The sequence below is a fragment of the Apodemus sylvaticus genome, chromosome 10 (assembly GCF_947179515.1).
Source record: "Apodemus sylvaticus chromosome 10, mApoSyl1.1, whole genome shotgun sequence".
NCBI classification, from domain to species: domain Eukaryota; kingdom Metazoa; phylum Chordata; class Mammalia; order Rodentia; family Muridae; genus Apodemus; species Apodemus sylvaticus.
This window is the reverse complement of record NC_067481.1, coordinates 20,880,248-20,896,405: the sequence shown is the minus strand read 5'-3', so window position 1 is coordinate 20,896,405 and position 16,158 is coordinate 20,880,248. Positions and strand designations below refer to the sequence as shown.

At 50.3% G+C, this 16,158-nt stretch overlaps 1 protein-coding gene across 4 annotated transcripts in view; it reads right to left on the bottom strand.

Annotated features, from left to right (window-relative positions):
* Positions 1-2,119: 2,119 nt before the first annotated feature.
* Positions 2,120-16,158, bottom strand: part of Mpp2 (MAGUK p55 scaffold protein 2) — a 28,933-nt gene continuing 14,894 nt past the window's right edge. For all 4 annotated transcript variants that reach the window (XM_052195282.1, XM_052195284.1, XM_052195283.1 and 1 more), the window contains 10 exons: positions 9,438-9,590; positions 9,165-9,314; positions 8,037-8,264; positions 7,377-7,508; positions 7,181-7,286; positions 7,020-7,088; positions 6,650-6,811; positions 5,947-6,149; positions 5,577-5,705; positions 2,120-4,523 (listed from right to left, as the gene is read on the bottom strand). In XM_052195282.1, the coding sequence (XP_052051242.1) occupies positions 4,347-4,523; positions 5,577-5,705; positions 5,947-6,149; positions 6,650-6,811; positions 7,020-7,088; positions 7,181-7,286; positions 7,377-7,508; positions 8,037-8,264; positions 9,165-9,314; positions 9,438-9,590 (1,509 nt within the window). In that variant the 3' untranslated portion in view covers positions 2,120-4,346. The remainder of the gene's footprint in view (positions 4,524-5,576; positions 5,706-5,946; positions 6,150-6,649; positions 6,812-7,019; positions 7,089-7,180; positions 7,287-7,376; positions 7,509-8,036; positions 8,265-9,164; positions 9,315-9,437; positions 9,591-16,158) is intronic.

Genomic DNA, 16,158 nt, shown 5'->3' with positions numbered 1-16,158 from the left:
TAACCTTTACCCAGTCCTTTTGCTTCTCCTCTGGCCTCCTCTCTGTCCTCTCCTGCCCTCTCTTGGAGGGATGACCTGCTAGATAAAGTCTTTGGTGTGTAAGCAAGAGGACCTGAATTCGGGTACCTTGGAAAAGCATCCTTGCAAATCTGTAGCCCCAATACTCAAGTGGAGGGAAGATGGAGGATCCCAGGAGCATGTTAGCCAAAACTTCAACCTCTAGATTCAGTAAAATACCATCCCAGCTGGGTGTTGGTGGCGCACGCCTTTAATCCCAGCATTTGGGAGGCAGAGGCAGGTGGATTTCTGAGTTCGAGGCCAGCCTGGTCTACAGAGTGAATTCCAGGACAGCCAGGGCTATACAGAGAAACCCTGTCTTGGAAAAACAAACAACAAACAACAACAACAACAACAACAACAACAACAAAAAAACCAAAAAGAAAGAAAGAAACAAAGAAAGAAAGAAAAACCATCCCAAAACTAGAGGAAGACACTGAGCTGTGGATATCTGGGCTGTGGAGGTACACATGGGCAAGAGCAAGGGTATACACACACACACACACACACACACACACACACGGGGGGGGGGGGACTGTATCTACAAGACCACAGACCATGAAATGAATACATTAACACATTAAAGATTTGGATAAACAGTGCCTTCAGGCAGTCAAACAGCAGAGTACACCCAAAAAAGTTCATCCAAAGCAGACTTTCTAACCTGACAGAGTAGCACACACCTGAAATCCCAATATTTGGAAGGCTGTGGTAGGAGGTAGGCTGCCTCAAAATACAACATAAATTACAGTGTGGTGGTCTTTAAGAGAAACTGATGGGGGCTGGAAAGATGGCTCAGCGGTTAAGAGCACTGACTGTTCTCCCAGAGGTCCTGAGTTCGATGCCCAGCACCCACATGGTGGCTCACAGCCATCTGTAATGAGATCTGATGCCCTCTTCTGGTGTGTCTGAAGACAGAGAGAGTGTACTCATATACATAAAAATTTAAAAATTAGAGAAAAAAAGAGTAGCAGGTAAAAGAGAATCCCCTTAACTGTGAGATGGCACAATCACTATGTATTAGATTTTAAAATTATATTTTAGAACACTAACTTAAAACAAACAAACAAAAACTAATAATGGAAAGGGTCAGACGTGATGGTGCACGCATGCCTCTAATCCTACAATGTAGAAGCAGGTAGATCTCTCTGAGTTAGAGGCCAGCCTGGTCTACATAGTGAGTTCCAGGACAGCCAGGGCTGTGTAAAGATCATGTCTCAAAAAAGAAAAACAAGGAGGGGTGGATGGGTAATAACTTATTTCAGATAATTTGCCTTTCATTTAGAAAAATCTCTTGATGCTGATTGGAAGCTAAAAAGAAGTTCTGTCCATCCCAAAAGTGGGGGGGGGGGGGAAGGGGAGATTATAGTGGCCAGCAAACCTGGTCACACATTTGTGTCACTTGGAGAGCTTCTAAAACAACTCTCTTCCCCCCCCCCCCCCCCGAGTCCACACTCAGCGGCACAGAGCATGGAGGAAGACTACATTTCCCAGCCTTCCATTCAGCATCCTGGGTCTGGGGACTAGGTTTTGCTGTACAGAGAATCTGCGGTGCCAATGGTGGGGTGGGGTGTCACCATTCCCTCCTGAACATCTCCAAGTGGGGAGGAACGTGGATCCCCTGGACCACATATACTCTGGGGCAATGGTTGTTGTTCTGGGGATGAAAAGACTAACATTTCGGTGTCTTCTCCTGCCCGGGGTGAGCACCTAGATCCCATGAGCATTACCACTGAGAGACTGTGGTGCTTGTATAGAGTATAAAGCCAAGGACTTGGGAGGCAGGGGTGTCTGCAGAAGGCCACACGAGTCCCAGGTGGAGTCATGTGGATTGATCACGAGGTCCCTGAGCCTGCGGTCCCCCTGATGCTCACCAGCTCCCAGGTGTGAGCACTTAGGAGGAGGCTCCCGTGCAGACAGGAGGACGAAGTCACCATAGGAGACACACAGACGCACGTCAGTCCATCTTCCACACTGGAATGATTTATTCTGCATTCTCTAACCCTAGCCTCCACCCAAAACCATCTCCTCAATCCCAACCAAAGACAAACAGAGCCACAAACACTTGCTGTCACGTTTAATCAAAGGAAAAGAAAGAAAACTTAAAAATTAGATGGCTGGGGAGGTGGGGGAGACGGAGGGACAGCAACGGGCAGGGACCGAGTGTGGACCATGACGAGAGCGGCAGGGTCCTCCTTCTCCTGAGGTCCCCAAATACAAGAGGCCATGGTGGGAGGGAGGGAGGACAGTGTCACAGAGCTAGCTTGGTGGGCACGAGCATGTTCTAACCCAGCCCTGTGCCAGGCTGAGGAGGCTCACAGCCTCTGTTTCCTCCTGGCCAGTGCTTGGATGGGTGGTAGAGCCAGGCTCAGTGGGAGAGAGAGGTAGGAGGCTGTTCAGAGAGGAGGGGCCCTTGCACGTTACTAGAGAGGAGAATGTAGGGGGTTGTGGCCACACTGGATATCCAGGGAAGAACTGGTACCAACTCTCCAGCATGGTGCCCACCCAATCTCTATCAGAGGCCATGGTCTTTTGGTTGGGGGTCTTTGTGGGTTAATCAAGGGGGAGAAGGGGCTGTCATAGATGCTTCTCTGACCCTGCGCTCATCCTCCAGGGGAGGAAAGAACTGGCAAGGAGGACAGTCCTCTTCAGTTAAGTAAGGGTCAGGGTCACAGCAAGATGTTGAACTAAAGGGAAGGACACTGATCTGACTAAAGGAAAACCACAGGTAGCTGAGAGCAGAGTTATGCAAATGAGCAGTGGGTGGGCCCACCTCTAGTCTCGTCTGCACATCCAATGCCAATGCAAATGCGATTCCTAATATAATAAATATATTTCTAGCATCTGTAATAAATATCCTGTCTATTCTCCCCCCCTCCCCTTCTCTAGGATTTGGGCACACAGTGGTTCACAGACAAGCTTGGGCTGACAGTGCAGCAAAGACTGATGCTCAGATCTGGGAGGCACAGGGTGGAGGTGCCAGGGGGTCTCCTGTGAGGACACGGGGCCCCTCAAGAATGAGGAATGAAGTCTCCGGATGCCAAGGATGGGACTCTTAGAAGAATTATCCTATTTTACAAAATCACCCCCCACCCAAGGGCTAACGGCTGGTTCTTGGATAAGGGAAGATGGGAGAGTTGGGGGAGATCCAGTCTCTGGAGTCTGGAATGGGGGATTGTAAGAAATGGCGGAGTTGAGGGGAACCCATAGGGGACCTCAAAGAGCCACCCTCCAAGAGAAGGCAATCCTCTGCCTCCTCTCAAACCCAGCCAAACGAGTGCATATGCATGTGCAACACACACACACACACCAAGGCCAGAGACACAGACCAGCACCACACCAGGCAGAGCCACAGGCTGCCCAGCCTGCAGTGCCAATGGCACCCCCTGGAGTTATGTGGCAAGCGCTGCTAAAGCTAATCTGTTTCCAAGCCCCCACTCACAGTCTCCCCACGCTGCCTAAGCCCTAAAGCCAGCAGGTCACCCAGACCCACCCAGAGAAAAGCCTGAAGTGAATAAAACCTGCTGCGGGCCGTGGAGCCTGGGGTACTTTTGGTCCCAACAGGAGAGGGCTCGACTTTCTAGGCCCCATTGCCAACCTGGGCTAAGCTGACCGCCACCCGCCAGCCGCAAGTTTGAAGAGCAGGGCTTATAAAAGAGGGGCACATTGAGAAAGTCTGTGGAGAGACTTTGGCAGTGAGAAGCTTGGAGTAAGGGAGGAACCAGACTTATGTTAAGAGAGCTGAGGCCTGTGTCGTCAGCTGCAGTAACTGACCCATGACGGGGTGACCCAGTCTCTGAAATGGCCCAGACTGCCACCATCACCTGGGTCTGCCTAGCTACCAATGGTCTGAGTACCTGGCCATATGAAACCGTAGTGGAGTAGGAGGGAACAGGGTGGCTGTGGCCAGTCCAGAGGAGAAAAAGCTGGCAGGGTCACAGTCTGACTGACCACAAGGCCCCAAGCAGCTCTGCTCTCCCCTGGACTGAGACTCACAGGAGCCATCCAAGATGCTCGCAGTGCAGCATGATCCTTAGAAAGGGACATCTGGTGGCCAGTAGACACGGGGAGTGGGCAGCACCTGGGTACAGAGGTACCCCATGATCACCCATGATCACCTCCCTCCCTGGCAGTGCACACCTCTACACTGAAGCCAGCCCCTGCTGGGAACTGTGGTCCAGGGAAAACCAGAGATGGGGACGAAGACCATTAGCAGGATGGGGGAACGTCACAGGTGGGGTGGGAGTCGGATTCCCCGACCAGGCGGTTAACAAGGTCCGGAGCGAGACTCAGTACACCCAGCTCACAGGCACCCACTGGGGCTCCGTGCGAAGCTTCTCCATAGCGGCCTGGAGCTCACGGAAGGTCCTCTCCAGGTTGCTGTTGACCAGGCTGAGGTCAAAGTAATGCCCGTAGCCCCTCTGGATGCGGCTGCTCTCCTCCACCGTGCGCCTCAGGTCCGCATCCTGTCTCGCACAAGGGGCTTCGGTCAGCGCCTCCAACTCAGCTCCATCATTAGAGGGATCTACAACCTGCCTACCTCACCCCAACCTTCAGCCACAGTGACACAGATCCCCTGTAACCCCCTCCGCCCCAGCTGCGCTCCTGCATCCAGACCACAAGGATGGAGGGAAGGAGGGAGGATGGGGGAAGGAAGGAAGGAAGGAAGGAAGGAAGGAAGGAAGGAAGGAAGGAAGGAAGGAAGGAAGGAAGGAAATACGGTGTTGTCAATGACAAGTTGGGCACTAACCATTTGGCCACCCACAGGCTCTTCACCACAGCTCCGTAAGGGAGGATCAATTATCTCCCACTAGTAACACAAAGCTCAGATACTAAGAGGTCACGGTGAGTGGATAGTTCCACAGGGATCTGCCTGCCTCCGGATAATGATCCCTTCAGTCTGACCAAGCCCCTCACTGTAACTATGAGGCAGCATCAGAACCTACCAGGTACCAAGACAATCCCACACACGAACAAGTTAACTCCCACCCCAGATATAAAGAAGTTCTCTGGGAAGGAACTGGACAACTGACTTCATGATGCTGAGAGGTAGCTGTGTCCCAGAGGCCCTAGCTGCCTTTGTTGTCAGGGCTGTGGTCCCCAAGGCCAGGATCAGGTCATCAGAAGATGCGAGCCCAACCTGGGAGCTGTCCTAACAGGCATGGGGCAGGGGAGCCTGGGCTCAGAGTTCCACAAGCCCTGTTCCCCAGGGGGTGGGGGGTGTTGGGGGACAGAGAATACTGTGTCAAGGTTCAAGTTTCCTCCAGAAACTTCCCGTGGCCATCTGTGTTCCTCAGATCCAGTGGCCTCCTAGGACTTCCTCTGACTAGTTAGTGCTCTCTCCGTAGAGTGTACCACATAGTAGGCCCGCAGTCAGTTCTGTGTTCCTGGCTCCATCTGAGACTTTAGGCAGCCCATCCTTTTCACAAGTACAAATCACTACTCGAAATCCTACCTCTCTTGAGCTCCACCACCCCAGACCACCAGCAACCCCTTCCCGGCAGCTCTGAGCCCCTTACCGTCAGCTGCTTAGTGGACACGCCACTGTCCAGCGCAGCCCGGTTCATGGCCCGCAGAGTCTCATAGTCAGGAGCCTCTATGAACACCACGTAAGGGACAAACTCAGCTGTCCTCAGAACCTTCACCGCCTGCAGGAAAAGAGGGCGGGTGCACATCTTCACGTGTGCTGGGAACAGGAAGGATGTGTGGCTGACGGAGGGGGCGCCTGAGAGTGGATGCTTGGGCTGCCTGGAGTTCTGGGACCTGTGTCGTAAGGATGGCAAGTGGCTGGCAGAGGGCAGCCGTGTGATCTACTGAAGGAGATCTAGGTGCGCTGGGAAGCGTGGGAAGAGGGCTCTGACAGGCACGACAGGGAAGGGCTAGAAGTACCTGCGGGTTGACATCCAGCACGCACACCTTGCCAGAGGCAACAACCCCCCGGATAGAGTCGATCCGGGTGCCATACAGGTTGCCCTCATATTCGCCGTGTTCCAGGTAGCGCCCGGCTCGGATGTCAGCCTCCATCTCTCCACGAGACACAAAGCTGTAGCCCTGCCCCTCCCGTTCTGAGTCCTTGGGCCTCCTCGATGTGTCTGGAGAGAGAAGGCTTGGTGAGTCAAGCTACCCCACCTAAACTATGCACGTGTGGAGTCTATGGGGGTTGTGTGACCTTGGCCCTAAATTCATAGCCTCCAGGAGTCACACCCCCCCCCCCACTTCCTGTGGTTCCATCACTTGGAAGCCCTATTTGCTAGAAGGCCACATACAGTTCGAGCCTGTTTCACCAGACCCGAGGAAGGCACTCACTTAAAAAAAAAAAAAAAGACAAACAAATAACTTTTTGAAAGTAAAACCCTGAGAGAAGAATTCCTATTATAAAGCCATCCACTTCACCGGATCCGGAGTCTGCAGTTCCCCTCATCCACCCACAGAGGGCGCACACTACACACCCAAAGGAACCACCTGACCTGGTGTTGGGCATGATGCTCTCTCGGCGCTGCTCAGTGCCCCTCCACGACCATTCCCCTCCTTCCCCTCACCCCACCCCGGCCACGTCCACCCTCGCACCTCCTACTCGACGGCCCCCACTCACAGGGCACTGTGGTGCCGTAGCGGTCTGGATCCCACAGAATGAGCTTGTTTTTCAGGCTGCGCCGGCCCACACCCTGCGCACCAATCAGCACTAGGGTTTTCCTGCGGAATGGGGGCATGCGAGCCACCTCCTCATAGATGAGCAGCTCATGGCGGTCAAACTCTGGAGACAGAAAGATGGAGCTGCTCAGCAGGCTGCCCCGTGTGGGAGGGGAATGCATCACTGGGTAAAAGCAGCCAGGGAAACGGGAAGGAACGGGGCAGACCTAGGAACAAGGCTGGCAGTATCTGAGGCAGAGTAAACTCACAGGTCATTTGTGAGGAAGAGAGAGATGACATATTAGGCAACCGGGACAAGAATGAATACCCACCTGCATTCTTGGTGGTCAAATACATCATTCGCTTCTTTTTCTTTCCCGAAAGGCTACCGCAGAGGGTCCCTGGCCACAAGAAAATAAGTAAGCAAGCAAGCTGGGCTGGGCTAGATCTTAAACGGAGATGGGGGTGCTGAGGTGAAGGAGGGGTCTCCAACCTGAGGTCGGGGTCAGTTCCAGGTCCCGCTTGACAAATGCTTTCCGCTTCTCCTCCAACAGCTGGCTGGGGATGAGCCCGGCGCTGCCCCCTTCCACGTGACAGGCCTGGAATGGCACGTGCCAAAGACCTACCCGGGGCAGAGGACCCTTCCCGGAACCATACTCGGAGACATTTCAGGAGTGCCCCACGCTCACCTGCCACCAATTGGCGTCATCTTGGTTTACAATCTGGAGCAGGTCCCCGGCGTTGAAGCGCAGGCCTGCCTCCTTGCAGGGGATGAGACTGTCCCGGGCGGGGTCATAATCGAAGTGGCATTTAACAAATACCTGGGCCCAGGGATTTGGAAAGAGTCACCTGTAATGAACGGAGAGCACAGCCGCCCCCTCTCCCTGGAGGACTGATCCCTCCAGGCCTGCCTACCCCAGAATACTCTCCTTGGCGACTGGAACCAAGAGATTCAGATTGAGCAAGGGAAACTACCCAGGGCTGGGTCAGGCCTCAGGAAAAGGGAAGCCGGCCCCATGCAGGGGTCACCTCATGCTCTATTCTTCCTTGCACACACACACACACACACACACACCACAGAGATCTGCATCCCTTTGCACACTTAGGACACTCAAGGCAATCTCTTGCACTCCTAGTCACAGAAGCTCCCATGTCCCTTGCACACGTGTGTGAATGCCTCCAGTTAGTTACTGTGTGTTTCTGTGTCACTTGGAGGCCGGGTGGCTGTGACGAGTGCCAGTCTGGAGGTCCTGCTGCCTCTTTTCCCCTTAGGTGGAGACCGGAGAGCTTCAGTTAAGAGACTCCCCATCCCTTGAGCCTCGCTCGAGCTGGGTGGGGTTCGGGCCCACCTGTCGGGGCAGGTGGGGTTCCTGGTAGCTGGGCAAGATCTTGAGGATGACACTGCCACTGGCACTGCGCAGGAGCTCCTGCAGTGCCCGGGGGTCGCTGCCCACGGGCTGCTCATTCACTTCCTTGATGATGTCACCAACGTGCAGCAGGCCTTGCTGAGCCACCATGCCCCCGTGCAGGATGCGGGCGATCACCAGCTCGCCACCCTCCACGCGGAATGTCACACCCTGAGGGACCAAAGGAGGGCAAAGAAAGGCTAGCTCTGTCTTCCAGTGGGGTTCCTGGTGGCCCCCCCACTCCTGTCCCCATCCTCATCTCCATTCACAATTCTTATAGACACAGCCTGGAAAGGATCCTGAGGGAGAATGAGTGGTGTGTGTGGTGTGTGTATTGTGTGTGTGTGTGTGTGTGTGTGTGTATGTGTATGGTATGTGTGGATATTTATGTGTGCATGGTGTGTGTATGTAATGTGTATTTATGGTGTATGTGTGGTATATATATATTGTGTGTCTTTATATGTATAGTGTGTGTATGTGTATGTATGGTATGTGTGTATAGTGGGTGTATATATATGCGTATGGGGGTGGGTGTATAATGTGTGTATGGTGTGTGTGTGTGTATAGTATGTATTTATGGGGTGTGTGTGGTATGTATATCCTGTGTATCTCCATATACATAGTGTATGTGTATGGGGTATGTGTGTATAGTATGTGTATGGTGTGTGTGTGGTGTGCATGTGTGGAATTAATATTTATGGTATGTGTATGTGTGTGTAGCATGTGTATATGGTATATATATATATAGTGTGTGTCCATATGTATATTATGGTATGTGTCTGTGTATAGTGTATGTATGTGGTATGTGTGTATATTTGCTTGTGTATGGTGTGTGTGTGTGTAGTGTGCATTTGTGATGTGTGTATGGTATATGGATAGTGTGTGTGTGTGTGTGTGTGTATGTATGGTGTGTGTGTGTGTGTGTGTGTGCTACATGCTCCTAAGTCCTGCAGGGACTCCCTAGAGCCCACCTGGGCCTAGTCTTCATCTTTCACTCCCACCCGCCTTTCTCCTTTCCCATGGTGACTCTCGATGCCCTCTCTCCCCCCCACACAAGCCTCTGCCCCTCACCAGATGTTCTCCTGCAGTCTTCCGGATGCCCACCATGCGCACCGCATCAGGAGGCACTGGCTGGTTGCTGAACGTGGGATCCAGGCCCGGGCTGGGGGGTGGTGTCTCATAGGTCTTTGAGGCCACTGAGTCATGTGTCTCCAGGAGGGACTAAAGAGGGATGGGAAGGAAATGGCCAGTGCTCAGCGTCCAGACCAGGTTCCAGCTAGGAAGCCTCCGGCCCGCCCCGCCCCAATCCCCAGCAGCCCGCAGCCCGAGCCCACAGCCCGGAACCTGGAAGTGGGGCTCCTGGAGGATGCGCGCCAGCTCCGCTGCGGTGCTGCTCTGCTCCGCCAGCTCAGCCAGGTCCCGAAGGATTTCCTGCACCAGCTCCAGGTTGTTGTCCCGAACGGCCTCCAACTTCGTCTCCTCCAGACGCTCGTGGGCCTGGAGTGTGGAAGCAACGCGGATAAGGCCACCCATGGGCCCCAGGACACCACACAGAACTCCTCCTATAGCTCCAATCCCCACTTACAACATCACTCTGGGTCCTGCTCCAACTACACAAGACATCAACACATACACACACACACACACACACACACACACCACAACCATATTCCTGCATACTTTGTTTTCCTTTCTCCAGCAAGTGATTAAGTCTCAGTTCATGCACAGGACAATCCAAAGACAGATGTCTATTTCCATCCTCTTGACATACAGGGTCACCAAAGATCACCAAACTGTCCCCATCTCCTGAGTTAATATAAATATATGTGGTCAACATCATGACTGGATGAGACCTTAAGCACCTTGTAGCCCAAGATCAGAAAGCCATGGAGGTAAAGGAACTTTCCCAAGGTCACAGACTTGAACCTGGGTCTCCAGGCTCAGTGCTAATGCGGAAGAGACAAGATGTGTGTGTGTGTGTGTGTGTGTGTGTGTGTGTGCACATAGGGGTCAGAGATAGTTTTGTAGAGTCAGGTAAAGGCCTGGAAACCTGAGTTTGTTCCCTGGAACCCACAAAGACAGAGAAGAGGATTGACTCCACAAACTCATCCCCATGACCCCCGTGTGCATGCTATAACACACACGCCCACACATACACATCTTGCACGCTTCATAATGCTTGTTAAAAAATAGATCTCTTAAAAGAAACCTGTGCATGAAGCCAGAAGAAAGCCTTGCATCTCTGTGCTGCTCCAGAGCAAAGGGATGTGAAAGGGGTAAAGATCCCACTCCCAGCTGATAGGGAAGCTACGCTGGGTGACGCAGCCGTGTCACTGTGAGACCTGTATGGACACAAAGTCTTCCCTGGTGTTCATGGGAAGGATGGCTGCAAGCACAAGTCACTTCCCCCCGAAGCGCATAAGCCCCCTTCTCTCCACAAACCACTGGCACACACAAGAAAGTGTAATGTAATCATGTATGGTAATATTACCTAATAATCCATGCTTCGTGTTCACCACTAGGCAAAAGTATCCTTTATAATTTAATTTTCCTGACCCAAGACCCACCAAGGATCATGTGCTGCTTTTGGTCATTTCGTGTGTTTATTCTTCTTTAATCTAGAACGTCTCAATGGTTTTCAGACTTTTTAAGAGTCTGGGCAGTGGTTCTCAGTGGGCCACAGCTGGATTCGTCTGATTTTTTTTCTAAAGATTTATTTATTGTATGTACATGAGTACATTGTAGCTGTCTTCAGACACACCAGAAGAGGGCATCCGTTCCATTACAGATGGTTGTGAGCCACCATGTGGTTGCTGGGAATTGATCTCAGGACCTCTGGAAGAGCAGACAGTGCTCTTAACCATTGAGCCATCTCTGCAGCCCTGATTTTTTTTTTTAATAGTTATACTTGGTTAAGCATCTGGCACGGATTTTACATGAGGGAGCCGTGTCTCCCTCACGCTTTAAGGCTGTGTGACTATCCTGGTCCCCAGTGATCCTTCCCCACGGGATCTGGCATCCACTCATGACCCTTCCTGAACCTGTTATCCTCTTCAAAGCCATCCAGCACTGAGCACCTGCCAACCTTCCACGTTTTGATTGGCATTGTCCTGGGAGAGAGAGCTTTCCTGGGGCTGGGAACTAGCTCAGATTAAAGCACTCCTCACTCGGGAATAAGGACTGGAATTCGGGTCCTCAGAACCCATGTGCATGCTGGGCTGGCAACAGATGGTCTGGCATCCCAGCCTTGAAAGACATGAGACAAGGGCTCCTCAGAACAACCTGGCCAGAGAGGCTACACGGGGGAAGGAGGTCTAGGCTTGCTTGAGAGATCCTCCCTGTCTTAATGAGCAATGGAGAAGAACTCCTAAAATCAACCTTGGGGCTCCCACACACATGTGTATGTGCATCTACCCACACACGTACGCCCACTAACATGTTAACCATGAAGCAGACACACACACACACACACACACACACACCACGTGGGAGCAGAGAGAGAGAGAGAGAGAGAGAGAGAGCAACTCGCTCTGTAGACCAGGCTGACCTCAAACTCTGAGATCTATTTGCCCCTGCCTCCAGAATTCTGGGAATTTGTTATTTTTAGTATAAGGATTTTACTTTTAGTATTGTCTTGGTGCATTTTTATTGCTATAACCAAACATAGGCTGGGGCGGAGAGCTGGAGTGTAGCTGGGAGATAGAAGCACACATGCTCGGAACCTGCAAGGTCCTGGGTTCCGCCCCCAGCACCATCAAAATAACACCAACACCGCCCCCAGCACCATCAAAATAACACCAACACCAGAACCACCTTGATACTGAGTAACTAGAAACAACAGAATGTTACTTCCTGGGCTGGAGAGGTGGCCCAGAGGTTAAGAGCACTGGTTGCTCTTCCAAAGGGATCCTGGCTCAATTCCCAGCATCCACGTGGTGGCAGCTCACAGCTGTCTGTAATTCCAGTTCCAGGGAATCTGAAACCCTCACACAGACAATGCAGTCAGAACACTAATGTACATAAAATAAAAATAAACAAGGCTCTTTTAAAAAGTCCTTTCTTACTGTCTTGCAGGCCGGGAGGTTAGAGGTCATTGCACTCAGTGTCTAAAGAGGCCCTTCCTGCCTCATGGCCTCATGGGGAGGTCAGAAGGTTTTAAAAAGAACCATGCTAATTCTTTCCAGCAGCCTGTAAAGTTGCTTATCTCCCTGAGAAGGGCTCCACCCTCATGAGCCAACCACTCCCTTAAAGATACACTGTTAATAACCATTGCAGTAAAGACTACCTGAAGTTTTGAGAAGACACCAGCATTCAAATCATGCATCCTGTGCCACAGTGTAACACTGTACAAAAGTTCCTTGAGTTAATACTGTTTCTGTACAATCAGCAACACTTAGTATCTAGAGAGTTGCATCCAATGTCCCTTAACTTTAGGTTTTATTTTTCCCCTTAACTTTTATTTTTAATCTGTATGCTGATATACCTTAATTTTTAAACCTACACTAAAGAGTAAACTCAAAGTTTCAGTTCCATCCTGTTATACCCTGTACACACACACACACACACACACACACACACACACACACACGCACACACACACACCAGGAATCCAGAAGAAATCATGTCATCAGTTTAGGGATTATGTACTGTCCACAAAACTAAAATGCCAATTTATTTATTTCTCCTTCTTTTATTATCTTTCTTCTTTCTCTTTTTGTTTGGGGTTTTATTTTTGGATCTTAGTCATTTTTATTTTATTTATACAGGTATTTGCCTGTATGTCTGTGCACCAGTACATGCTGTGAACATAGAGACCAGAAGAGGGCGTCAGATCCACTTCCTCTGCAGTTAAAGATGGTTGTGAGCCACACTGTGGTTGCTGGGATTAACCCTGGGTCCCTGGAAAGACCAACCAGTGTTCTTAACGGTGGAGCCATCTCCCCAGTCCCTTGGGTTTGGGCTTTTTTGTTTATTTGTTTGAGACAAGGTCTCACTATGTAGCCAAGGCTGGCCTGAACTTACTATCTGAACTCATAGTGATCCTCCTGCCTCTGCCCCCCAAATGCTAGGATTAGAGACCGATATCACTGCACTGCACAGCTGTTAACTGGGTTTCCAACCTAACAATTCTCTCTAGAAACCACCCCATGTCACAAATGGAGATTCCCTCCATAGTTATTACCTTTTAAATAACCGCGCAGACTCTACTGCGCACCTGGAGTATTATACGTTTCTTAACCAGTCTCCAAATATTTAGGTTTCTTTCTAGTATTTTGCTATTGCAGTAAGACTGTGGTAAGTAACCATGGCACAGTCTATCGGTGGAGAGTCCTACACACACTGCTGGACCTCTGGCTGGGTCAAGCGGATGTCTTGGATTCCCTGGAGCTGTGGCCAACCTCCTTTCCCACCCGCACCCCAAAGCTCCTCCCATGGCGATGAAGGCGAGGGCCTGCCAGTCACTCCCATAGGAAACGATCTGTCAGTGCGGCTTAATTTGCATATTGCTTATTATGGGTGCAGCCGAGCATCTCTTCATATGTTTAAAGACCATCTGTGTATCTTCTGGTGTGAACTGTCTGTTCATGTCTTTTGCCAAATTTTTCTATTTGATTTTTTTTCCTTTTCCCATTTTTAAATGTTCTCTCTATATTGAGAAGATTAGCCCTTTATTTGTGACATCTTTTGCAAATCGTTTGCCTCTAGCTTGTCATTTGTCTTTGGATCCTGCCTATGGTAGCATTGCCTTGCGAAAAAAATGTTTAATATGGCTGAATTCATTAATCTTTCATGCATCTGAATTTTGAGTTGGGAGGGGTGGTTCCCATACACAGATCTGGTTTGTTTGTTTGTTTTTCCCCTAGGATGCACAGTTTCACACTTAGACCTCTGATCTGCTTGAAGTTTATTCTGATGTATGGCGTGAATTGTGGATCTACTTTGTCCACATTTCAAAAATGACCATCAGGATTCCTTAATGTTGTTTATTAAAACTACACAGTTAAGAGACTGAGGAGATGGCTGTCAGTAAAGTTCCTACTGTGCTGAATCAGGGTCTGAATTCAGATGCCCAAGACTAAATGTTAAAAGCTGGAAGTAGAGTGTGTGCCTGTCATACTAGCACTCACTCACGCACGCATGCACGCACGCACGCACACACGCATGCACGCACAGGGAAGGGGGATATGCTGGGGTGGTGGCTAGGGATGAAGTGGATGGGCAGATTCCTCAGGCTCACTGGCTAGCCAGCCTGGCCAAACTGATGAGCTCTGGTGCCGGTGAGAGACTGTCTAAAACAGCAAGGGCTGGAGAGATGGCTCAGCAGTTAAGAGCACTGGCTGCTCTTGCAGAAGATCCTGGCTTGGTTCCCAGCACCCACGTGTCAGTTCATGACTGCTTCTAAATCCAGTCTCATAAGGCCCCAATGCTTTCTTCTTCTAGCTCCATGGGCACCAAGAACCTGTTGCGTGTACATATATGTAGGCACTCACATGTGTACATACAGTAAAAATAAGAGTAAGTGTAACATTTAAAAATTGTTAAAGTGGAGCAAGATATTAGACATCAACCTCCAGACTTCACACCCAAGTCCAAAGTAACACACAAAGTACATACACCGCACACAAACATCACAATTCATACACGACACACACATAAGTAAACTGTCTCATTTTTAGGTGTGATACTTTTTTTAAAAAAGTATCTTCAGGTGGTTATGGTGGCACTTGCCTTAAATCCCTGCACTCGGGAAACAGAGGCAGGCAGATCTCTGTGAATTCAAGGCCAGCCTGGCCTACCCAGCTTCAGAACAGCCAGGCTACATGTATTGAAAAAGTAAATAAATAATAAAAAGAAAGAAAAAAGAATCCTTGTCTTTGGCATGCATGTTGAAATGCCCAGCGTTAAAGCTGGATGTAAGAGATTTGCTTCGGGAGAGAGGGAAGCGGGTGGAGGTGTGGTGACGCCAGACGGTGCGTTACCCCAGGCTGAAGAGGACTGGGAGGCAGGCACTGATGGACGATGGCTCTGAACGCATTAAAAACAACAACAACAACAACAACTCCACAATGTTTTTTAAGCCCACAAGCTGAGGAAGTTCTGTCTGTCTGTCTGTCTGTTTTAGGGGTGAGACTCCCGATATATTGCTGTGCTGGTGTCAAACTCCTCGCCTCATGAGCCCCTCGCACCCCAGTTTCCTAAGTGCTGTGATCACAGGCATGCACGAGCCAGCCACCAAACCCTGCCTCATATGGGGACATTTTATTTTTTATTACATTTTCTGATTTTATTACATTTTTTTCTTATTGGGGAGAGCATGCCACAGAGTGCACGCAGAGGCCACAGGACAATTTGCTGGAGCCATCTCTCTGAAATGAGACTTTAATAACATCTCACAGAAGAGACACAAAGAGGAGGGAAGGAGACAGACTCCGACAACAGGGCTGCAAAGCTCCTTCCCCCTTTCTCTTCCCCAAACAGGGGCAGGGAACAGCGCCACCTGAAAGGCCCATCTTCCTCTTGACTTGGCAATGTTCCTGTTGAAGGGGTGTGGGCCTTTGAAGGGACATAGGAGCTGCATGCAGGGACAGAAGCAAGCCTGTGAAGGGCGAACACCCCCAGAGCCCAACCATTGGGCTTAGCATAGTCCATGGAGCCTGAGAGAGACAGCTTCCCTGGCTCTGGGTCACCTCTGCCCAAGACCAATTCTGGGAATAGAGAAGCCCAAATCCTGAGCTGCAAGAAAGAACAAATGCATTTAGGTGCCAGGAAGAATGTATGTGATCATGGCAGAATGAATGTGTATGTATATGTATATATCACACATATATGATACATGTCATATATATCACATACATATGTATATATAAAATCTACCAGTATTGTTCCTTTAAACAACTCTGACTAATACAATGACCCCTCACTCAATCAAGGGCTGCTCCACCCCTATTCCTACGACCTCTGCCTGGAATCAGAAGTCCTAAGATCAACTCCTGCAACCCAGAGAAAACTGACTACAGAACCATTCAAGGCAAAGCAAGCATTCCAGAGGACTGAAAAGCAGCTG